This window comes from Macrotis lagotis, chromosome 3 (assembly GCF_037893015.1).
Source record: "Macrotis lagotis isolate mMagLag1 chromosome 3, bilby.v1.9.chrom.fasta, whole genome shotgun sequence".
Taxonomy (NCBI): Eukaryota; Metazoa; Chordata; class Mammalia; order Peramelemorphia; family Peramelidae; genus Macrotis; species Macrotis lagotis.
The window spans coordinates 219,789,275-219,814,912 of NC_133660.1; the positions used below are offsets into that span (position 1 = coordinate 219,789,275).

A 25,638-nucleotide genomic window follows, 5' to 3' on the forward strand; every position below is an offset into this window, starting at 1 on the left:
TGCACTTTCTATCCATTGCACCAACCATCAGCCCTTAAGATAAATTTTAATTTCATTCAATTTCCACAAAGCTTATTAATTATATATACATATATATGTATATATATATACATATATATATATATATATATATATATATATATATATATATATATATTCTGGGCTGGTATGTTCAGTTCTAGATATAGAGATGAAAAATGGTCCTCAAGGAACTTTATAGTCCAATGGGGACATTTTTACTGTACATACAATTAAATATGATATAGTTTAGAATGAGATTTGCTTTGGGGATAGAATTCAAAGTGGGGAAAGACAGAATTTTATCCAAAAAATTGCTTTGGAGAATAGATGATGCTGGATAATAGCTAAATTCTGAGATCCCTAATGCACAATCCCATCATCCCTGGTCTCAACAACAGAAGCATTAGACTAAATGCATCATAAGTAGTCAGAGAATCACAAAAGAACATGTATCACATTTTATTTATTTTGTTAAACATTTTCAAGTTTATATTTTAATCTGGTTCTGCATTTTTCTTGGCTAGAAGGGAGTTCAATACCTCTGTTCTACAGGAGATATAATTGTTCACAACTGATAGGGACAAATAGCTGGGTTACCAGATCATCATAAACACCCTCAAAAGCAACAACAACAGCAACAATGATAATAATAATAATAACTAGTTGATATTCCATCTTTAGGTTGACTTGTTACTTTCCCCACAATATCTCAAGCCCAAGTCCCCTGACTCCAAATCTATAACTCTTCCCACTATACCATGATGCCAACTAAGACCACCTTGGTTCCAAGACAATGTTATAGATTTGAAAAAAATGTCATAAGGTTGAAGTTGATTCTGTCTTTTACCATCCCCTTGATTCTTTTAACTTCTGACCATATTGAAAAGAATTCTGAGGAAATAACTTCCCAGAACCCATCAGAGCAACCTCATAACAAAAAGAATCACAGGACTTTGGCACTGTAAGGAAACTTGTCAGTCATTTCAGTTGTCCAACTCTTTATGATCCCCATTTGGGGGGAGGGGGGTTGGCAGAGATACTGAAACAGTTTGCCATTACCTTCTCCAGCTCATTTTACAGATTAGGCAAATGAAGTTAAGTGACTTGCTCAGAGTTATACAGCCAGTAAGTGTCTGACACTAGATTTGAACTCAGGAAGATGAATCTTCCGATTCCAAATCCATTGTTCTATCCATTATATCACCCAACTTGGTGATTATTAGAGATTATCTAAACATAGGAGCATACTGCTCTACATCTGGAAGGGATCTCAAAGAGCATCTAGCCCAATATTTTCATTCCATAGTTAGGAAACTGAGGTACAGGTAAATTAAGTGATCTGCACACAGTATCTATATCTGTCTCTGTCTCTGTCTCTCCCTATTCTTCTCCCTCTCCCCCCCCACTCTTTTCTCTCCTACTCCTCCACTTCTCTCTCTCTCTCTCTCTCTCTCTCTCTCTCTCTCTCTCTCTCACACACACACACACACACACACACACACAGTAAATAACAGAAATAAGATTTGAACCCTGCTCATCTGTCTTAATCCATCCTTTTCCCTTCCCACTGCATCTCTAACATAAGATAGGTTCACATTCCAATTTAGATTCTTGCTAACTGCATTACCATAGATCACTTAGCTTCTCTGAAAATCAGTCTCCTTATCTGCCAAATGAGAATAATAATACATATAGTAGGAGGGAAGGACTTTGCAAACCTGAAAGCAATATAGGAAGGAGACCTGGTATTTGGAGATAAGTAGAGCAGGAATGACCAGTTACAATCTTTGTTTTCAGTTGAGAGGTTAATTTCCTTGCCAAGGTGAATAGCTGAATAGCAGTAAAACTGGCCATGGAATCCAGCTTTTTTGTCTCAAAATTTTCTTCCTACCCTAAAATCCTGCCCCACTTCTAAAACCCCCCAGGACTGCTTTCTAGCATACTGAAAAAAAAATGCCTCTGCATGACGGCAAGTTAATGTTGGTCCTCCATTATGAAGTTTGGATTATAAATACTTCAAAGCTTCAGTTTAACATCACTCCCCAAGCAGATATGGGTAGCAATCTGGAAGGTATTTCAACAAGATTACTGTCAACAGTTTAAAAATGCCCGGCATCTTTAGCAGCTGTTGTATCAATGGCTATCCTTCCTTTTAACTGTAAGCCCCTCACCCCCAAAAACATGGGGAATGGATCAGTGCAGAGAGAGGGATTCCCTGTCTCAGAAATGCACCTAATTTATTCTCATTCTCTAGAAAGAGACAGTAGTAATTACAAAGGCACCACTGAATTTCTTCATAGAGTAAACAACCTAAGAACTTCAAAGGGAAACTAGTCCAAACTCTGACTAAACTCTATTTTTTTAAAAAGAATTATTTAAAATAACTCTAATCAGTAGTAAATTCAGTCTCCTGCTGATCTCCAACCACTGCTAGCAATGAGGAGCTCATTACCATTCAAAACAGCCCAGTCCTGTTTTTTTTAGACATCCCATTTTTAGGAAGTTTTCCTCTCACTAAGCCAAATTCAAACAATGTATAACCTCCACCCATTGTTCTTAGTTAGACCCTCAGGAGAAGAATATGAAATTTTAAATTAAAAAAAAATTAAATATGAAATAAAAATCTGAAAGCACATGGATAAAAGTTTAAAAATCTAGAATCCCAGGCATGTGAAAACTCTTCCTTCCTCAAACTCTTTACTATTATGATTTTTAGAAAAACTATTCTGAAAGAAAATAATCATTTTCCTTTACTAATTACTTGTATAAAAAAAGCAACAAAAGATAGAAAGAGAAATTCCATTTAAAGTAACTGTAGATAACATAAAGTACTTGGGAATCTACTTGCCAAGACAAGTCCATAAACTATAAGAACACAAATTAAGTTAGATCTAAACAATTGGTAAAATGTCAAGTGTTCATGAGTAGGCTGAGCAAATATAATAAAAATGAGAATTCTGCCTAAATGAAATTACTTATTCAATGCTATCCAATCAAACTATCAAAAAAATTTTAGAGCTAGTAAAAGTAGTATCAAAAATTTATCTAGAGGGGTGGCTAGGTGGTGCAGTGGATAAAGCACTGGCCCTGGAGTCAGGAGTACCTGGGTTCAACTCCGGTCTCAGACACTTAATAATTACCTAGCTGTGTGTCCTTGGGCAAGCCACTTAACCCCATTTGCCTTGCAAAAAAAAAAAAAACCTAAAAAAAATTTATCTAGAGAAAAAAAGGTCAAGAATATCAAGGGAATTAATAAAAAAAAAAAAGGAAGGTAGTCTAACCATACCAGCTCTAAAACTAAGTTATAAAGTGGCAGTCATCAAAAACTCTTTAGTACTAGCTAAGAAACAGAGTAAATAAATGATCAGTGGAATGGAGTAGGTACAAAACAAACTGTAGTAAATAACTATAGTAATCTACTGTTTGATAAACCCAAAGACTCCAGTTTCTGGGATAAGAACTCACTCTGACAAAAACTACTGGGAAACCTGGACAATAGTGTGGCAGAGATGAGGCATAGACCACCATCTCACACCCTATACCAAGATAAGGTAGAAATGGATATAGGATTTATATATAAAAACTGCTACAATAAGCCAATTAGGAAAAAAGGGAATAGTTTATATGTCAGATCTGTGAAGAGGGGAGAAGTTTAAGACCAAATAAGAGATAGAGAGCATTATAAATTGCTAAATGGATCACTCTGATTACATTAAAAAGGTTTTGCACAAATAAAACTGAAGCAACCAAGATTAGGAGGAATACAGAAAACTGGGAAATAATTTTCACAGATAGTGTTTCTGATGAAGGAGTCATTTACAAATATATAGATAACGGAGTCAAATTTATAAGAATAAAAGTCATTCCCCTTTTCATATATGCTCAAAGCATATGAACAGGCAATTTTCAAATGAAGAAATTAAAACTATCCATAGTCATATGAAAAAATGCTCTAATCATTATTGATTAGATGAATTTGAATTAAAATAACTCTGAGATACCCACCTCATACCTGTTTGATTGACTAAAATGACAAAAAGGAAAATGATCAATTTTGGCAGGAATGTGGGAAAACTGGGACACTAATATACTCTTTTTTTTTTTTAGATTTTTCAAGGCAATGGGGTTAAGTGGCTTGCCCAAGGCCACACAGCTATGTAATTACTAAGTGTCTGAGGTCAGATTTGAACTCAGGTACTCCTGATTCCAAGGCCGGTGCTGTATCCACTGCACCACCTAGCCACCCTGGACTCTAATATACTCTTGATGGAGTTGTGAATTGATCCAACTATACTGGAGAGTAATTTGGAACTAGGTCCAAAGGGCAATAAAACTGTGTGTACCCTTTGACTAAGTAATACCACTGCTAGGTCTATGTTCCTAAAAGTTCATAAAAAAGGAAAAAGGACCCACATGTACAAAAATATTTATAACAGCTCTTTTTGTAGTAGCAAAGAATTGGAAAATGAGGGGATGTCCATCAATAGAGAAATGACTGGAAATTGTGGTATATGTATGTGATAGAGTACTACTGTTCTGTAAGAAATCATGAGCAGATGGACTTCAGAAAAACCTGGAAAGACTCGCATGAACTGTTGCTGAGTGAACTAAGGCGAACCAGGAGATCATTGTACACACCATCCACAACACTGTGTGATGATCAACTATGATGGATGCCCCTCCTCTCAGCAGTTTAGTGACCAAAAACAATTATAAAAGACTTCATCCACATCCAGAGGAAAAAACTAGGGAGCTCTGAATGCAGACCAAGGCATACTATTTTCACTTTTGAAACTTATTTTATGTTTTTTTATCATTGTTTTTCCCCCTTTAGTTCTGATTCTTCTGTTACAACAAGTGTTAAATATAATTGTACATGCAGAACCTACTCCAAATCACTCATGCTCATGGATGGTGGGGAGGGAGGGAGGTAGAAAAATGTGAAACTCAAAAGTTTACAAAAAATTGAATGTTGAAAAATATCTTTGCATGTTATTGAAAAAATAAAATAAAATAATATTTTAAAATGCGATCTAATCAGAAAAGGTGGGTTTGAATCCTTGCTCTGTCAGTTATTGGCTATGTGACTATACACATGGAAGTCACTTACTCTCTCCCAGACTCTGTTTCCTTGTCTATAAAAGAGGACTAATATCACCAACTTTTCAAATACCCTTTTTGTTGTTCAGTCATTTTTTATTTCTTTTTTTGTTTGTTCTTGTTTTTGTTTTTTTAGGTTTTTGCAAGGCAGTGGGGTTAAGTGGTTTGCCCAAGGCCACACAGCTAGGTAATTGTTAAGTGTCTGAGGCCGGTTCTGAACTCAGTTACTCCTGACTCCAGGACCAGTGCTCTATCCACTGTGCCACTAGCTGCCTCCCGTTTGACTCTTTATGGACCACATAAAAGATTTCTTTAGCAAAGATACTGGGGTGGTTGACATTTCCTTCTCCAGCTCTTGTTACAGATAAGAAAACTGTGGTGAAATGACTTGCCTAGAGTCACATAACTACTAAGTGTCTAAGGTCAGATCTGAACTCAGAAAGATGAAGCTTTCTGACTCCAGGTCTGGTATTCTATCTACTGTGCCACCTAGCTGCCCTATCAAATATCACACCCACTTTTCAAAATTGTTGTGAGCTTCAAATGGGAAAGTAGAAGAAACATTTTGTAACTGTAAAGTACTATATGCTAACAACTGCAATTCACATTAGTATCCTGCTTCAAGTTTACAAAAAACTTCTTTTTTTTTCTTTACAACTCTTTGTAGTCATTAGTGTAATATCCATATTTTAAAGAGAAGCAAATTGAACTAGTTACATAGCTCAGAGAAGCAAAGTGAACTTGTTTACATAGCTAATAATTAAAAGTGTTGGAACCAGGATAGGAAACACTATTATATTTGGAGTTCTCTGATGATTGGAAATCAGAAGCATAATTTATCTTAAAGATCTAAAGATACTTGTCTTTTGAAGTTTTAAAATATCTCCTTTTCTTGTCTTTCTTTTGTTGACTCTTGGTTCATCAATTCAGGCAAACTCTTCAGGGATTTGAAGAGGGCAAGATGAATTCCATGATGCATTGAGAAAGTTGATTTCCTACAGATGTGGGTAAGAAAGGATAGAATCCTGGATAGAGTTAAAGAAAATATAAACTCTTTGATTCAGCTCCTAAGGTCCACAATCTAGCTTCAACCTTCCTTGAATCCCTTACTAAAAAGTTTTTTCAATGTTCTGGATCCCAGTCAAACTTGACTAGCTAGCCCCTGATTGTAGCCTGCTTGCCGCTCTCATCACCACCATAAAGGTTCACTCTTCATCTCTGCCTTCCTTCAAAGCCCAGTTCAGGTCCTCCATGAAGCCTTCCCTTACTGCCCTAGCTTAAAAAAGTTAAATTTCCTTTCTTAAATCTTACAGCTCTTTGAACATCACTATAACCTTGGTACATATTCTTTGTATTTGTACATTTAACTGCATACACAGGAGATGCCTAGCATGAATCTATGGGAAAAGAGCAATTTTTAGAATAAGATGACCTGAATTGCCATCTCCACCTTGCCATCTGTCATCTGTAGAACTGTGGGTAAGTCATATATCCATTCTAGGTTTCTGCATTCTCGTCCATATAGTGAGGATTCCCTATTAGGTTACAAGTCCCTTGAGAAAGAGAATTTTCTGTATCTTTGTATGCTCATCTCTGGCTTGCCCATAGTGGTGCTTAATAAATGGTCACTGAATTTATTGCATTAATCATGTGGGCCACCTGAATCAGTATTTTTATGGAACCTGATAGACCTCTTCCTTAGGTCAAAGGTGTGATTTCTCATGAACTGTGCATGCATGTATGTCAATAGGATGAAGAAATGACCCATACTATTGTAAGAGAGACATAGCTAGGTAATACAGCAGATGGAATTCTGAAATCTCTGATTTCAAATCTGGTCTCAGACAATTACTACAGTTTGGGACCCTGGGTAAATTGTTCCTGCTGTCTTACCTCAGTTTCTTCATCTGTAAAGAGGGGGAATAATAAAAAAAATAATAGATGGCACAGTGGATAGAGTCAAGAAGACCAAAATTCAAATACTTACTAGCTTTGTGACCCTAGGCAAATCTCTTAACCCTGTTTGCCTCAGTTTCCATTTCTATAAAATGAGCTAGAGAATATAATGACAAACCACTCCAGTGTCTTTGCCAAGAAAACTCCAAATTTGGTCATGAAGAGTTGGACACGATGGAAATGGCTCAACAATACTTCCTAGAGACATTATAAGCATATAATGAAATAATATTTGCAGCTCTGAAAATACTTTAGCTCTATATAAATGCTAACTATGGTTATTATTAAACCTTTATTTGTGAATTATCACTTCAGTAGGAGCTTCTAAGTACCAAGTAACCTACCAACAAGTAATTTTGCCTTCTCTGTACTGGGTCAAAACGTATCTGCCTAAGTAATAGGATCCCAAAATGATACCATTTAAAGCCTTAACTTATATGGGCGACATAGTAATAAAATCAGGATTCACACTCATGTCCTTTGGCCCTAAAACAAGTTTTCTTTCTACCATACCACACTGACTCTCTGGATGGAGTTTCCAGTTGGACCAGCTATGTAGTCTATGCATCCCATCACCCATACTCCATTTTTTGTTAATAATTTCAGCAACTTCTATTAATATGGTACTTGAAGGCCTACAAAGCACTTTCCTCACAACTCTTAAAAAGTAGGTTATACAAGAAGCATCTCCATTTTATATGTGAGAAAATTAAAATTAAATAACTTAGCCAGGGTCCTCTGACTAGTGAAATGTGAGAGCCAAGGCTAGAACACAATGCTATCTCAACCACATCTCCACCATCTCCTTCTACTATCTCATCTGAAATCTTCAACTCACTAGTGTAACACCAAATTTAGAACCTAAGAACAGTGACCTGAAGATAGCAGGCAGATGACAGAGTATGAATGTTCTGAAGAAAAGAGGGAAGCAGAAATAGATAACAAATTTTGATAAACTATAGTTAAATTAAGTAGAAATAAATCTAATGGAACATAGCCATTTTCAAGATTCACTCAGATGCACTAGATACACACACACACACACACACACACACACACACAATATCACAGAACCAGACTTGAGGTATGTATTTACCAAGAACTCTAATTAGCGAAAATGTGAGAGACAATCAATTCATTGAAGGGTTTCTAGTCAATTCATCGGGTAAATCTTGATATTTGCCTTGTATATAGCAGCCTTAATATCAAGTCAACTTTTGTATTGAGTCTTAGATTCCACTATATTGGGGGGGGGGGGCGATTCTGACCTCTGGGAAATCCAGAGAGAAGATTAAAAACCCTATGACAATCTGGGTCTTATTTCCCAAATACACTTCTGGCCAGAGAATAGAAACTGTGTCTTTTCCCAAATCCCTTGACAAAGTCTTTCCTCATCAGAAGAAATGCCTTTGGGTAAAATCAAAGCAAAGACTTCTCCAGTCCAGTGACCTTACTTAAACCCAATCAGCTTTTTTTTCCTATAAAAAGGAAATGCCTCTGAGAAGCCCCTTGCTTGGTAGCATCTGCCCAGTATCTCATCTCTGTCTTCACAGAACTCCCTCCTCTAAAGACCTACAGAGCTTTCTGGCAATAGCAATCATCTGATAAGTTATCATCATCAGATACTGTCTTGTAGCAGCTCTTTTGCTGATGTCAAGAAAAGTTATTTAAATCATTTGAAAAGAAAAAAATAAATTATATTTAAAGTTAAATAATTTAACTTTTTAACTATTAAACATTTGAAAATTTTTCACTATTTAACTTTCCCAGGATTATTTAACTAAATTTTAAAATTTTAAATGTTTAAATTTTAAAAATATCTATTTAACTTTTCTTATACTCATGCCCTATTCCTTCAACTAGAATAAAAAATAAAATAAAATTGGTCAGATTTCCAGCAATCATCCAATCCAATCCATATTTTCTCTACAAATCCTTGAAAACCTTCAGAGATGGGATACTCATTGCTTACCAGTGAAGTTCATCCTTCTGATATCTGTAAAGAGTCACAGATTCCCAGAATTTCAGCATTGAAGGGGACCTCAGAAGCCATCTATTGTCATGTGTACCCTCTAAAAATATCCCTGACATATGGCCATCCAAACCTCACTTAAAAACCTCCCAAGTGATAAGGAACTTACTACAGCCCACTATATTTGGGGTAGCTCTGTTACCTTTAACTGAGTCAAAATCTACTTTCCTACTCACCTTCCCACCCTGGTATTCCTAATTCTGGCCTCTGGAGCCAAGCAAAACATTTAATCCCATATGTCACACCTATAGCTATTTGAAAACAGTGATCAAGTTATCATCTCAATCTTCTTCTCTTCAACTAGCTATAAACATCTCTATTTCCTTCATTAGCTCCTTGAATGGAACAGATTCTAGTCTCTTCATCATGCTGGCTGTTCTCCCCTTGATATACATTAGGTGGTATACATCCTTTCTAAGACAGAAACTCAAAATTGTGTGGTCTGAAGAGAATAAAGGATGGAAGGACTCCTGCTGTCTCTCTTCTTAAGAAGAGAGACTAAACTCATTCTCATGCAAATTTGTTATCCATATTATCCAAAGGATTCCAAAAATTTTAAGGAAGCATAAGACCACTGAAAGACCCAGTTTAAAAAAATCCACTTTTATTGCACAATCTCCAAACTCACTGCCATTTTTCTAACTCTTAAAAGCTTATATAGTACTTTATTCACAGTAACTCTGTAAAGAAGGTAATAAGAATTATAAAATGTTTTGCACATTAGAAATGGAGGCACAAAGACTTTAAGTAACTTCCCTTGGAATTATGACAGGATTTGAACCTGGGTCTCTACTGGTTGTAAGGTTTGGGTTTTGGGAGGTTTTTTTTGCATTACATCATAGTTTATCTTGTGTCTGTGTCTTCTTTTAAAAACTGATCTTTCTTTCACCTTCTCTTGCCAGATAATGACTCAAGAACAAGGCCTCAAACCTAGCAGGGGCTTGGATAAATAAATGCGGACTGAAATGAGCCACAATTGTAACAAACTAACAGACCATCAGCAGGGGGAGCCCGTGCATTTCTTTACAAAAAGTATCACATCACACTAGAGAAACAATCAAACCAGAGGACTACAGAGTAATGAATAGGAGGGATTCTACTAGTCCTGGGAAAATACTAGTACCAGGATTCTGTGATGTGAGTTCTAGAATGAAACCTTCCTTTGTGGAAGAAAGAGGCTGGACCCGCTATCAAGAGACCTGGCTATTAATGTTGGGTCCAACTTCTCACTCTTTTTTCCCTTGGTCTGAATGTACTCATCTATAAAAATGGGGGCCATGATACTGGCATCTCCAAGGAAAGTTCTTTGCAGACTTGAAAGTTTAGAAATATAAGTGAGTATTTTTAATAGCTCTATTAGAAGGATCCTTAAGCGATCATTTAATCTAACTCTTTCACTTGATTTTTCCTCCTTATTGTTTAATTCCCATTTATCCCTTATTTTAATGACAGGCTAGAGCCCTATCTCACCTGGGCCAGCTTTTAAGCTCTGTTCGGTGATAATATGGAACTTCCCCCAACTCCTTGTGTGATTCCTGTTTCCAAGTGTAGCAAAGTAAAGGAATGAATGGCCAGGTAAGGTCCTTTTGACTCCCAGTGGATTAACTATCTGGGTGGTCTTGGGTCTCTTGCCATCTTTGGTTAACTTTGGCTAGTGACCCTCTGGGAAAGGCAGGCAGAAGCTTATTTGGCCTTTCTGTATCCATCTGGGTATTTGTGCGTGGTCCATATGTCTGTGGTACTCTATCTAAGTAAGTACATCAAAGAAGGAGTTCTGTTTTAACAGCACATCCCACACGGCAGAAGAAAAGAGACTTCCAAAGTCCCAACATCCTGTGGCCAATATATTCCCTTGTATAGAATACAAAGCTAATGCAATGTGGCCAGCGTCAAAGATTAAACTATAATGAGTTGATTAGTTTAGCTCTCATCCATTGCCACCATATGGCTTGGGGGGCTGGGGGAGAGGACAATTCATAGCACATGTTCTAGTGATAGAGGGTAGACAGCATCCCTTTTGTGTACAAAGGACACCAGTTTCCCTTACATAATATGTTCCTACAGAGCCATTTCTGGCAACTGGTTTGACTCAACCCATCTGCATGGAGAGAGCCCAGAAACAAATTGGACCCAAGAAAAGATTTTGGCCACATTTGAATCCACCTCATGTTTATTTACCAATTCCATTTCTTAAGTCTCCACTAAGTCGGTCCAAATGTCATCTCCTGAATGAAATCTATAATTCTCCCAAAGGGATGTGAATTCTGTCTCCTCTCAACTCTCCCAGCATGGTGTCTATACCTCTGATTCATTAACTTCATTCTAAATTGTTTCCTGGTTTTATGTTCTGGCATTGTAGTCTAATGGAAATGTGGTCCCTTATACTTGGAGTCAAGAAAGATGGGAGCTCAAATTCTGACTGTGGCACCTATTAATTTTGTGTCTGTGGCCAAGACATTGAAACTCTCTAACCCTCAAATTCCTTATCTGTTAAATGTGGATCATTTCAAGAACCCACCTTCACAGGATCATCCTAAGGTACAATGAGATCATGTACATGAAGCATTCTTCAAATCTCAAAGTTCTATTAAAATGCATCATTATCATTAATCTATGATTATTCTTATTATTGTTGTTATTACTAGTCAGAAAGTTTCTTGGGAACAGGCACCATATTTTGAGACAGCAAGAGGCAGCAGGATTTGGAAGAAGAAGCAGCTCTGATTTCTAGTCCTAGACTAGCCCACCACTTTAACTCTGTGATCCTGGAAAAATCACTTAAATTCTGAGCCTCAATGTCCTGATCTCTTATATGGTAACAGTAATATATACAGTACTTACCTCATAGGGTCTTGGTAAGAAAAGGGTTTTATAAATTGTAGATACTGTGTAAATCAGAGCTACTATTATTATTCATATCTGTATAAAATTCATAATTCACTTTCAAAGGTAGGAGAGGAATTTTAGTAGACTGTAAGTTTAATGAATTAAATCTGATGGCATTCAAAAGCAAATAAAAAAATCTTAGGCTATATTAAATAAAGGCAGAATGTCCAGAACAAGGAAAAATAGTATCTCTGTCCAGGGCAGACATTATAGGATATACTCTGTGAAGTTCTGGTTGTTATCTTGTAAGAAGGCTCTAGATCCAATCTAGTTTTAGATACTTACTAGCTGGGGAACCCTAGGCAAGTCACTGTACCCCTGCCTCAGCTTTCCCATCTGTATTTAGCTTCCAAGGTTGTTGCAAGGATAAAGTAAGTATTTGTAAAATGCTTTGCAAACCTTATAACATGATATAAAGGCTATCATTGTTATTGTTTTTGTTATTGTTACATCATTATTATTTTCAATTACATTACCCTACAGAAGAGGGTAAACAGCTTGATGAAAAGACAGGAGATTGTGCCATATAAGCATCAACTAAAGGAACTAGGAATATTTAGCCAAGAAAAGAGAAGACTTAGGAAGAGACAGAACAGCTGTCTTCAAATATCTAAAATGTTACCGTGTGGAAGAGAGAAGATTCACTGTTAAGACAGAGAACAGAACTAACAGCCAAGAGTAAAAGTTATAAAGAGGAAAATTTCAGTTCAATATAAGAAAAAAATTCCTTTTAATTGGAGCGAACTAGAATAAGGACAGGTTGTTTTGGCTGATCCTAGGGTCATAGATTTAAATATGGAATGGGATCTGATTTAATGTCCTATTTACATATAAGGAAACAGGCCAAAAGAAGTGACTTGCCCAAAGAAACAAAAATAAGAAGGGGTATGGCCAGAACTCAAACCCAGTTCCAATAACCCTTCTTTGACTACATCACTCAACTCAAAGTCTTTGAGCATCTCTCTGTTAACTGGTCAGTGGTTAAAGAGGCTATATAGGGGCTTCTTCTCCAGGTAAAGCTCTACCTTTCTGAGTTCCCTTACCATTCTGAGAGTCTGATGTCATGAATTCCTGACTCAGATATATCTGTGTGGGTCCCTAAACAATTTATTTCTATCTGTATAGTTTTCATCAATATTTTAAGATTTTTACTATCTGCTAGTGGAACAGGTGCAAAGAACTTCAACAGGCCTCGGGATGACTCAGAGCTCCTTACATGGACTCTTTACATTTCAACATTTGAACTTTGTTGTGACCAGTTTTCCAAAAGTTGACCAAGTCTACAAAACACCTGACAAACATTCAGTTTAATCTACTACATAATTAGCAAAGGACCTCAGAGGACTTCTCTCATTTTACAGAGAAAGAAACTTCAAGGTCCAGAGAAGGAAACCCATGCATGAGTTGCTGGAACAAAAACTCAGTTCTTCCAATCCCTGTGCTCTGCCCACTAGAAATACCTAAGACAGCTGCCTGTCAAGTCTGATTTACAAAAGAGTTCAGAGAGATTTATTCTCTCTAAATCCTATCAGCTCCCAGAACACCTCAGTTAATTTTGATCAGAGACCTATACTAACCCTTGGAATAGCAGCTCTTAACTACAGCTTAATGGAAAACCATATGATTTGGCATGGCCATCAAAAAAGCAACACTCTGCAGCATGATTTCAAAAGCTCCAAATATACAGATTTTCCTTGGATGTTCCAAAGTCTCATCTTTCAGCCTGTACTCCTCCCCTTGCAAGGCTTTCTCAGAAGCTCTAATATATGACATTTCTTCATCCCTTCAACTGCAAGGCAGCATGAGTCTTTGGGAACCATAAATACACTCATATCTATTTCTCCTCCTGCATCCACAACAAAGTCGGGGCAGTTTTTATTTTTGAATAAGCAAGAGGATTGCATTTCCCCAAAATAGAATACTTTTAATAAAGTAGGAGAGGGCAGTGAAAAACAGAATTGAACCTGGAGCCACACTACCCTAGAACAAAGTCTCCCTTTACTTTTTTCATGGCCTTGGACAAGTTAATTAATTCATTTTTTTTTCTGAACCTGTTTCCTTGCCTATAACAAAAGAGGGTGTGGACTAGACAGTCTCTGGGATCCCTTCCAGTTCAGTTCCTCCAATCCTAAGGTTCCTTTCAGAGTAAAATCACAGGAGCCCAGGGAATATAAACAGGATTTAGAGCTCAAAGGCACTTTAGAAATCATTTTCCAGAGGAAAAAAAGTAATTCTAAGATCCAGCTCAACTCTTTACTAGCTTTGTGCCTTTCAGAAAGTCTTTCTTTCTCTATAATCCTCAGTTTCCCTCTCTGCCAATAATGTAAGAATAGATAATAATGTAAGAATCAAGCAAGACAATATAAGTGAAAATATCATGTGACCACAAGGTACTAGACAGTCATAAGGTGTAATATTTAGTAGTTCGGTTAGGACAAACAAAACAGAGACCAGTCCTGGCTGTAACAAGAACATGGTTGATCTGGGGGAACAACAAAGGAGGGGAGCCAGGTGCCTGGGACTGATAAATCTGGACCGAGGTGACATTTCAGAATGAAAAACCATCCTGTATCTTAGGGTGTGGTGTCTGCAACCTGTCATTCCAAGTAGAGCCACAAGTGCTATCCTGGGAGAGGCTGCAACACCAAAGGGTCACTCTACACTTCTTATATTAACCTGGGAGGACAGGTCGCAGGCCAAAGGGGCCTTTCGTGGGGGAGATGCCCCGGACGATACAGTCGAAAAGAAAGCTGATCTGCTCCCCTTCTGCACAAGAAAGGAAAAATACACCAGCCCCTGGAAAAGAAGAAAAAGAGGACATTATCAAACTAGGCTCTTGTTTTGACAACTGGGCAAAGCGTTAAAAAAAAAATAATCTACAGACATGGTGTCCTGAAGAATGCGGACTGCTCGGCACCAGAGGAAATCAGAGTGATTTGCGAGCCAAGAATAAAATGACCCAATCTAACCCCCAGCACACACCAAGAAGGAGAAGCAAAGGCAGATTCTATACTTAGTTAATCACTTCTCTAGTCCAAATAAACCTCAGGAGGGAGAGTCATGCAGATGAACTGAAAGAAATTAGAGCAGCTTAAAAAATGAGTCCCATAACAGAGCTGCTGGATTTTGATATTCCCACTGCTATGTGGGATCTGCCTTTTTTTGGGAGCCTTAGTATTTTGCATCTCTGCTGATCCATATGATGTCCCGGGTAGAAAAAGAAAAAAACCTTCCTGAAACAATGAAAAGCAAAACACTTTTGTCATTGACATGACGTATTTAATTAGAGAGTAAATCTTTAATTGGTGATGGTAGCATGGATAGAAAATTGTAATTGCATCATTGATCAACATGAGATAAAAATGTCTAAAAATATTCAGTTTTTCCCAAAATTTTTAAGCATGTTCTGTTCATTTTTGGAGAACTGGATTCTAGTTAAACAAAGTATATGGCTAAGTTCCTCATTTGTGAAATGGGGATTGGGTTGAGTGAATTTACAATGCCCTCCAGCTCTTAACTCCCTTGATATCTGAGTAGAGTTAGACCCTCTCTCAAGTTTTTTACCCCAATAATTAAGGGTTTACAATTTAAACCTATGAAATAGTTTCTTGAGAGCCAACTATTTTTTGACTCAATCAATCAATAAACATTTTTAAAGCACCCACCAGGTACTGTGCAAATAAATCCTATAATTACAAAAAGTTAGCAAGAGACAGTTCCTACCCTCAATGAGCTTACAATTCTACCATTATCATTTTTATTTTGGGTTCCCTCATAATAAATAAGTCCTCAAATAAGAACTGAAATTCATTGAAAAAAATAAAGAAGGGATGGAATCAAAACGATGGAGTGAAAGACAAAGAAGTATGGTGGTTATCATTTCTACAATACACGTACTGTCATACTGAGTGAAGTCCTGGGACTGGAATTGAGGAAGATGGTTTAGATAAGTTATGGTCCTGAGTCTCTTTGAAGAGGATAATACATGGACACAAATAGTTATTACAGAAGCAAACAAATGATTGGTGTCACAAGAGAACAAAGAAAGAACAATAGGAAGCCAAAAAAGTGAGAGTAAAAAGAGGCCCATGAGCTAAGTCCTTAAAGACAGGGAGAAAGAGGAGGAGGAGGAGGAGGAGGAGGAGGAGAGATGAATATATAAATCCAGAGAAGAGTGTAATCAAAGGTCAAAGTAGGGAAAGCACAGAGAGTTATAATAAAAAAAACAATACTATATGGTCACTACAAAAGGAGAGCTAAACCCTGCATGAAAATCAATGGGCTTGGGAAAAGAGTCATAGAGGGCCCATGTGAAATGAGTAAAAAAGATAAGTGGGAATCCAATAGGCAAAAATAAGGAAGAGGGCATGGGAAACAGGTCAAGTAAAGGAAAGGAAGAGGAATGTTGTGGGGAGAGCTAGTTTTGAGGGAAGTAGACTGGGACCAAGGCTAAGCCCAAAGGCTCACATTGCACGCTTTAATTTGCATTATTAATATTTTGTCTACCATTTTCTTTGTTGATTATTGTTTGTCTCAACAATCAAAAAACAACAAATAAAGCCCTGATTTGTAGAATTTTCTGATTTCCACAGAATAAATGCTCACATTTAAAAATGTTACAGCTGGCTCTCATGAGATGGTTCAAGCAGGGACCAGCACATCTCTGACTGGGCAGTCAGTCAACTACCATTTATTACCTGCTATCACTAGGCACTGTGTTGAGCTCCTGGGTTATAAAGAAAGACAAAAGACAGTCCTCAAGCAGCTGCTAGTCTCACACAAGAGAAAGCACATCAACAATCATATACAAACAAGTTATATACATAAGATAAAAAGAAACCATGTAGGTGGATGGGTCTGTGTGTGTGTGTGTGTGTGTGTGTGTGTGTGTGTGTAGAATCATGTTTGTATATAATGTGCACACACATATGGATGTATATATGTATATATACATATATATAATATAAGGATAAACAAGATAATAAAGAGAAGAAAGGTGAGACATGAAATAGAATGAAGGCCTGGAAAATTCTTCTTTCAGAAGGATGGGTGAATGGATAAAGAAAGCCTAGAATATGGTCTTGGAGTTAAAGAAAACTCCATTTTAGCTGAAGTAGAGAGCCTCTCAACACTTTCAGAGCCTAGAACTTTGACATTATAAGCATTCCAACTGACAGAGGGCAATCCCTCTTTTATTAAGGCAGGTCTTCAGACAACAAGCATATGATTCTATATTTGGGTCTCAACTCAAAACCTTTCCAGTTTGGTAGAAAGCTATTAAGAATACACATAATTAGCAAGAAGCTAAAATCGGGGTGGCTAGGTGGCACAGTAGATAGAGCACTGAGTTCAAATCTGACCTCAGACTCGTAATAATTACCTAATAATTACCTAGCTGTGTGGCCTTGGGTAAGCCACTTAATTTGCCTTGCAAAAACCTAAAAAAAAGAAGCTAAAAATCACATCTTTGTCATTACAACGAATTGTAGAACTAAGAGGAAGATATGGAGAGGTTTTTAATGTCAAACATATAGAGGAGATTAACACAAGTTAAGGCTGGATAGATTGGATAATGCTAGATTGTGGAAGGCTTTGAAAGATTAGGCAAGGTGACCTGAATTGAAGAACGGGAATTCTAAATCTGTTTGGATGTCATGGGTCCCTTTGGCAACCTGGTGAAGTCTATGAATCACCTTCTCAGAATGTTTTCAAATAAAATAAATAGATTAAATTCATAGGATTACAAAGGAAATAAATTATACTGAAATACAGTTATCCTCCCAAAATTATTTTTAATAAGTTCATAGACTCCAGGTTAAGAAATCCTTCTCTAAAGCCTGGAAAAACTTGCATGAATAGATGCTAAGTGAGATGAGCAGAACCAGAAGAATATTGTATACCCTAACAACAACATGGAGTGATGATCAACCTTGATGGACTTGCTCATTCCATCAGTGTAATTATCAGGGACAATTTTAGGGGATCTGTGATGGAGAATACCATCTGTCTCCAGAGAAAGAACTGTGGAATTTAAATGAAGACCAAAGTTTATTATCTTCAATTTTTAAAAAGTCATCTTATGCATCACATAATTTTGCTATCTCTAATATTTTCATTCTTCCTTAAGGTTATGTTTTTCCTCTCAACACATTCAATTTTGATATATGCATATATGGAAAAAAGAATTGCCTTCTAGAGGCAATAGACAACCAATGATATTTCTGAGCACAAGAGTGATAATGACAAGATGTATGGTCAGATAATGTTTTTCTGATAATGATAGAAAGGTTGGAGTGGGGGTGGGAGGGAAGTATGTAAAAAACAGAGACAGAAAGACCTGTTAGGATGCTATTTCAATTGTCTAGGCAGGTAAAAATGCTTATGGTAGCACAATAACAGTTGGAAAAGAGGAGAGGCAATGGAGATAAGAAGTAGTAGAGAGGAGAAATCAGTAAGTCTCTGTAACCTTCAGGGCAAATATGAAAAAAGAGAGAGATCCACCCAACCAATATCAGTGGGTTTTCAGATTTCTCAGAGCACCTATTTCTTTATTGGACAGATGATGTCAAAACTTAACATTCACCATTCCCTTCCTCCATCCTTCACTGGGTGTTGAAAGAGAAAAAGAAATGTTTTGGACATGGTGCCAATGAGGTTTGTTTCTTATTAAATATCATAAGTGAGCATCACTTTGTTTTAATTTCAAGAATCCACAATTTCCCCCCAACAAAGGTCTTAGCCCCTCTATACCACTTTAGTTGAGTTCATGAACTGCTATAGCCTCAAAAAGTTTCATTCCTGAAGAACTAACCTTTTGGTGATGAGTTTCTCTTCTCTTAGCTAGGCTTATCTGCAGATGAAAGTCAATGGTCCATTAATAAGCCTGTCCTTGAACTCTTTCCAACTTGGTAAAACCTACCAAGGCTTGTGTGATCTGCTAGTATATCCTTTGAGAACCCAGGGTCACCACCATAACATGATGAGGCTTTGGGAGAGGACTTCAGTGAGGAAATTAACAATTGGTAACAACAAAATACAGCAAATTCAGGTTTCTAAAACTCATTTCCAACATTGAAACTCCATGTTTCTAGATAGTCTTATCACTTACCCAACACCCCACCTTTAGAAAAGGGAGGCTGTTAATGGATTGAGTGGGCCAATCAATTCTGAGAAATGAGGCATTGACCTTCCAAGGATGATTCTATGATCAAGGAGTGAAAGCAGAGGGTCTAATACTCATTCATTCAATAAATTCATGCAGCTAATACTCATTCATTCAATAAATATGAACTTTATTCTCTAGTAATATCTCCCACTCTATAGTTATTCTTCCCCTCACTGACAGATGTTCCCAAATAACTGGATTCATCTAAAATCTACCATCTCTATCACACAATCTTATACTTGATTATCCACTCTTTTGTGACATTAGTTAATTATTTCATGGAAGTTACTCCTGCTTCTCTATCAAGTATGAAAACACCTTAGAGAGATAATCATATCTTCTTTTTTCAATTCAGTTTGATTCACCACACATCCATTAAGCCCTAAAATGAATTCAAGACCTCCAAAGGTAATAAAAAATAAAAATGTCCCAATCCCTTCTCTCAAGGAGCTTACAATCAAAAAATGCAATTCAACCTATACCTCTAACACTTATTGTGGGGCAAGTCATTCTCTGAGCATCTCAATGTCTGGGTTATCTTTCTCTATCAACATGACCCCTGGCATCTTTTTCACACCATCAAACCATGTGTAGAACAGAAATAAGACCTTAAGACTATCACCTGAAAATAATAAACCCAGCTCTCTGGAACAATCCAAGGCTGTCTAGCTTTGAAAGTTAATCAATATATGTATGAGGTCAATGTGCTCTCAGTTCTCTAGAAGCCCTGCAATAGGAAAAGTACAGGCCTTAAGGAATATTCACAAGGGACTCCCCAATCTTAATTAGGAGCCTACAGTTGCTAAGTGTTCAATAAACACTTTTATTCATGTCAGGAACAAGGTTATAATGACTGAACAGTAAATCACATTTTTACAGCACATTATAAAATTTGCAGGGCACTTCCTCTCCATAATCCTGAAAAGCCATACAAGTATCACCCCTTTTTATGAAGGAAATTGAAGTTCAAAGATATCTGGTTCACAGAGTTGTCAAAGTGAAAGCATACAGATGAGGAAACTGAGGTTCTTCACACAGCATCACAGAGCTGTCATTCATGCAAGAAGTCTGATTCCAAGATCAGAATTTTTTCCAGTGTATAACGTAGGTCCTAAGGTACGGTGGAGGAAAGAGCACTAGGGGTCAGAAGACATGCGTTTTAGCTCTGGCTCTCTCATTCACTAGCTGGGTGAAAATGTCACTACCATTTCCTGAACCTCGGTTTCTTCGTTTATGAAATAGGTTTGATAACACTTGTACTCCCTACTTCAGAGAATTGTTGTGAAGCAATGACCCTCCATACAGTAAAACTTCTACTCTTTGCAAGCCTAGCTTATTGTTTATATACACAATATCAAAACCACAGGTTTGAAACTTTTCTGCCTGAAAGTTGAGGTTAGGTGAGATGTCAATCAAGTCAGTGAAATACTTTTAAAAGTTCAATGCCCCAGGGTCTAATGTGACTTGGAAAAATGGAAAAGCCACAAATCAGATGTGTCAAAGAATTCAAATAGAGGGCATGCACTGATCAAGTATACCATCTTCCCTTCCCCCTCTATACACACACACACAGACACAGACACACAGACACACACACACTCCCTACTCTGCAACAACAGTTAATGAAATCACACCAAGCTTACTCTCAAAGCCTAAGCAATGAATGGGGAGCACATAGCTGGCTGGCTCACATTCTGCTGACATTAGGAAGGTCCCAAGTACAAATGGCCTGGTTTCTCTTCCAATGTGGCACCGTCACCACCCAGGAATTCTCTGATAGAGTTACACTAGCTGCACATCTTGCCCAAAGAAAGGAAAAGTAAAAATGGAGAAAGGACATTGTGGTGTTGACTCCCCAGCAAGGGTGGGGAAGCTGGACCCCAGCCCAACTGGAGCATCTGTCTCCCAGTCACGCTCTGACCTTTGTGGACCTGCTGCCATGGAGGGGATCCAGATACATTAAAGTATGGACTGGATCTCGACCAGACCCCCAAAAAGTAACTATTTTTTAAATGTCTAATCAGCCTTGTACCTTGCTGGAGGGAAATGTGTATAGCCCGTAAGAAGGAACAGTATGACTTTAAAGAATAAACAGAAGGCAGGGTCTTAAGGATGATGGAATCTCAAAAGCTAGAAAGAACCTTAGAAGGCATCTAGTCCAGTGAGTCCTGACCCCAAAAGCAATCATCTTGCTGCTCCCTGAGGACCCCAGGGTGGGCTAGGGGGATTCTCCTGCTCTTGAAGTAACCCAGTCAACTTTTGGACAACTCTGGTTGTTGAGAAGTTTTTCTTTGTATAATGGCAACTTCTTCCTTTCTTCAATTTTTGTGGACTGTCCCTCATTTTGCCCTTCAAGCCTAATTCCTGACCCAAAGATAGCCCTTCAGATACTTGAAGCAGGGACCATACCTCATATCCTCAGTCTTCCAAAGCTAAGATTCCTAGTTGGTTGGTAATAGAAATTTTTTATTGGTTTAGTTGTCCTCTAATACCTCACCTTGTCAGAGAGGTGACCCTGGGTTCTGACCCTGGGCTATGTCATGAAGTACAAACACTGGCAGCTTCTACCACATTGGAAAGCCTGTGAATACAGACCTGGCAATGGCCTGTATGTCTGTCATCTGAGGGTCAGCTTAGCTAAATGCGGAAATGCCTTCTCACCAGAAAGTTGGACAGCAGGAGATCATTATTTTTTTGGACACGGCAACTCATGAAATTGCCCACGGTGCAGAGAGACTGTTATCAGCATCAGGGGATAGAGTGACCATACCAATGAAATCACAAGCTAATGAAGTAAGGGGCTTTAGATAGCATCTAGCCCAACTGAGGCCCAAGAAAGGTAAGTGATTTGCCCAAGGTCACTCAGCAAACAAATGTCAAAACCAGGAGCAGTACCCAAATTTCCTTACCCTCCCCAGCAATACCTGAATAGCCCCTCAAGTTTAGGAAAAGCTCTACCTCAATGAAGTCCTAGTCCCAGTGGGAATCAGAATAGCACTTTGGGGTTGGGGAGGGCTGACATCACAGGCATTTGGGTGCAAAGAAATATGAGGCATGCATTACAGTAACGCCAACCCATCTGCTTACTCACACTGAAATCCTCCCCCTCTAGCCTGCTGTGGGGGTGAGGGGCTTGGAGAGCTCATGTCACTGCCTCTCACAAAGGGCTGAAAGACTAATCCCGTGGTTAGGGACAGTTGGCAGGAGGCTGCAGGACAATTAGTCCTCCAACTATAAAAAAACATCTTTACTGAAGAGAGACCATGTGCACGGTGTTTTCCTCTGGTTCTAGCTCACCGCCCTAGAGCAGCTCACATTTCTGTAACACTTTAGGGTTCACTAAGGGGAGTCTAGGTAGTATAAATGTTATTATCTCCCATTCACCATCAAGGAAATTGAGACTCCAGAGAAGGGAAATTATCTTCCCAGAGACACACAGCCACTATGGTGAAGGGCAGTGGTGTCAAATGTGGGAATGGGGCCATAGTAGTCCCCAGTGTTGTCCCAACAACAAAGAAATATTTAGCAAAATTAATAAAATTACAGTAGAATATACAGAATGTTAATATGTGGTTTTTCTAAGTAAATATGCGGACAGCAGAAGTCTTTCTGTACAGTTTTAGTGCCCCCCATTTTTTTATATTGACATCACTGATATAGCAAAAAGAACATTTGATAGGAGTCAGAAGAAAAAAGTTCGAATCATGGTTCCACTGTATGACACTAGATAACCAAGGGATGTGCTGGAAACTGCTCCCATCAGAGAGCAGATTGTTAAATTTGCACCATGGGTACTTAAGCTCAGAAATCAGCAAATAGCACAAATCACAGCTTTATTTTTTTTTATTTCATTGATTATAGAGTTAAGAAAGTGATGGAAAAACATAATTACATAGAGTAAATTTATAATGTTCTACATACCTTCCCTCCCCCATAAGAACTGCTTGCTATACATTAGTAGCATACCATAGGGCAAGACTCTTCCTAAGACTCAACTCCTTCATCTATAAAATGAATATTGTCCTTGAATATCTCTAAGGTCCTTTCCAGTTTTTACAATTTGTGCAGAGTTCTCCCAATTCTAATCATCAATGAGTTTAAAAGTCAGAGGGCAAACTCAAGCCCAGGTCTTCTGATATCAAATTCAATGCACTTTTCCATCTTAGTACACTGCTTCTTCTAGGAAGATACCATAAATTAGAAACTTTTTCTCAAATACAACCCACAGAAATTTTTAAAAAAGTTTTAAGTAATTATATTTCATCCTCAGGTAATAATTACACACACATACATATATATTATATTGTATAATTAAGTATTGTATATAATTATATTGTATATAATTAATTATACAACATAGCAACATCTTTAATTCAGACTGGAAGACTGCCATTCTATATTGGATCCAAAGCAAATGATGATTCATAACAAGTAGGTAGAAAAGAACAGAAAGTCCATTCTTTTGCAGAATGGGGGTGAACAAAGGTCTTTGTTTACAGCTTGGACACGTTTGGTGGTCTGGTATAACATATGACCCTTCTCAGAATAACTTGTTAAACACATAAAATAAATTAAATTACAAAGGAAATAAATTAATGGAAATCAATCATGTTGAAATGTAAGTATAGTTATGAAAATGATTTTTTCTAGAGTTTATAGAACATTAATAAATCTTGCTTTGTTAGTAGATGCAGGGGTGTTATGAAAATGAAATGATCTAATTTATGTAAAATGCCACTGTAATGAGAGTAACAACTCATTTATATATTATATTATAGTATATAGTATAATATAGTAATATAGTATATATAGTATATATAGTATATATATTATTATATAGTATATAGTATATATAGTTATATATTATGTAGTATATATATTAATATAGTATATAATATATTATAGTATATAATATAGTAATATAGTATAATATTGTAATATAGTATAAATGAGTTGTTACTCTCATTACAAGGTTTATTTACAAAGCAGGGTGGGATCTACCTAGTCATAGCATCACTGGGATCTCATTAAACATCTCCTTTTCTGGAAGTGTAAGGAAGAAGCCAAAAACAGAAAAAATTAAAATTGATTCTTAAGGATAAATGCTACTTCAACTATTGATTCCATTTACAAATAATTGATTTTGACCTGTAGCTTGTTTAAATCATTGTTTGTTGCCTCCAAACTAAATTCAAAGTTCAGCTAACTTGTGATAGGTTAAGTTTTAAAATCCAGATTTCTTGATTCAAGATATTTAACTGATCTTGGAGAATGTGAGAGAATAGAAAGAGAGTTTGGGTCTAATATCTTCACTCTTCCAAATTATCCTTCAAGAATGTCCACTGTGCTGTTCAAAAGCTACTATCTCACACATACACTCAGATAATGAGCCCTTCTTTGACTCATGAGAGAAGGTGAGCAGGTGGGTCATTGATAGTCCCCATTACCAAATTTCCAACTAATCTCATTGGTTCCCTGATCAGGTTCCCCTATCCTTAGTTCTGAAATCAGTCATGCTGCCCTCAATTCCATGATGTTATCTCCCATGCTCTAGTCTAAAACCCTACCTAAGGGGATCTGTCCTCTTGCTTGGGGTCTTTGGCATTAATGGAGGTAAGCCATTTTACCATTTATTGACAGGGAGCATGCCCCTGTCTTATACAGAGATCTGTCTGAGTTTACCCCTTTTTTAAAATTCATTCAGCACAGAAATAAAATTTCATCCATTTTACTAATGCAAAAAAAATTAAGAGAAAACAGAAACATTATGAATAGCTAGAAATCAACTAGCAGCCTATAGATGAAACATGTGTATAAGTTTTATACTTAGTTTTTAACTCAAGAATCCTGGGCCATAGGAGCAGCTAGGTGGCACACTGAATAGAGCATTGGCCCTGGAGTCAGGAGGACCTGAGTTAAAATCAGACCACAGACATGTAGTAATTGCCTGTGTGGCCTTGGGTAAGTCATTTAACCCCATTGCCTTAAAAAAATAAATTTTTTTTAAAAAAGTCTTGGGTCATGATTCCTTGGGGAATATTTCAAAGGTTCTCAAACCAAAGACTAATGACATAGCTACTGTAGGATAGATGAGATAAAGGGGGTTTTTTTAGGTTTTTGTAAAGCAATGGGGTTAAGTGGCTTGCCCAAGACCACATAGCTAGGTAATTATTAAGTGTCTGAGACCAGATTTGAACCCAGGTACTCCTGACTCCAGGGCCAATGCTCTATCCACTGTGACACCTAGCCTTCCCAAAATAAAGTATCTGAAGTGAAATAATAGTTCCCATTTCTATAATGCATAAGGTTTACAAAGTTAATTCCCTAAAACAACCTTGGTAACTGAGAACACTTAGCCTGAAGTCAGGAAGAGACCCAAGTTCAAATCAGATCTCAGATACTAGTTGTGTAACCCTGGGCAAGTCAGTTCACCACTATTTGCTTCAGTTTCCTCATCTTTAAAATGGGAATAATAATA

General features: G+C 37.4%; 1 protein-coding gene across 2 annotated transcripts in view; it reads right to left on the minus strand.

The window, feature by feature from the left end:
- DOK7 (docking protein 7) overlaps positions 1-25,638 on the minus strand; it is a 116,263-nt gene that overhangs the window by 55,212 nt on the left and 35,413 nt on the right. The window contains exon 5 of one of the 2 annotated variants that reach the window (XM_074229859.1): positions 14,672-14,791. The exons of the other annotated variant lie outside the window; for it this stretch is intronic. Coding sequence (XP_074085960.1) covers positions 14,672-14,791 — 120 coding nt within the window. The remainder of the gene's footprint in view (positions 1-14,671; positions 14,792-25,638) is intronic. 2 annotated transcript variants of the gene reach the window in all.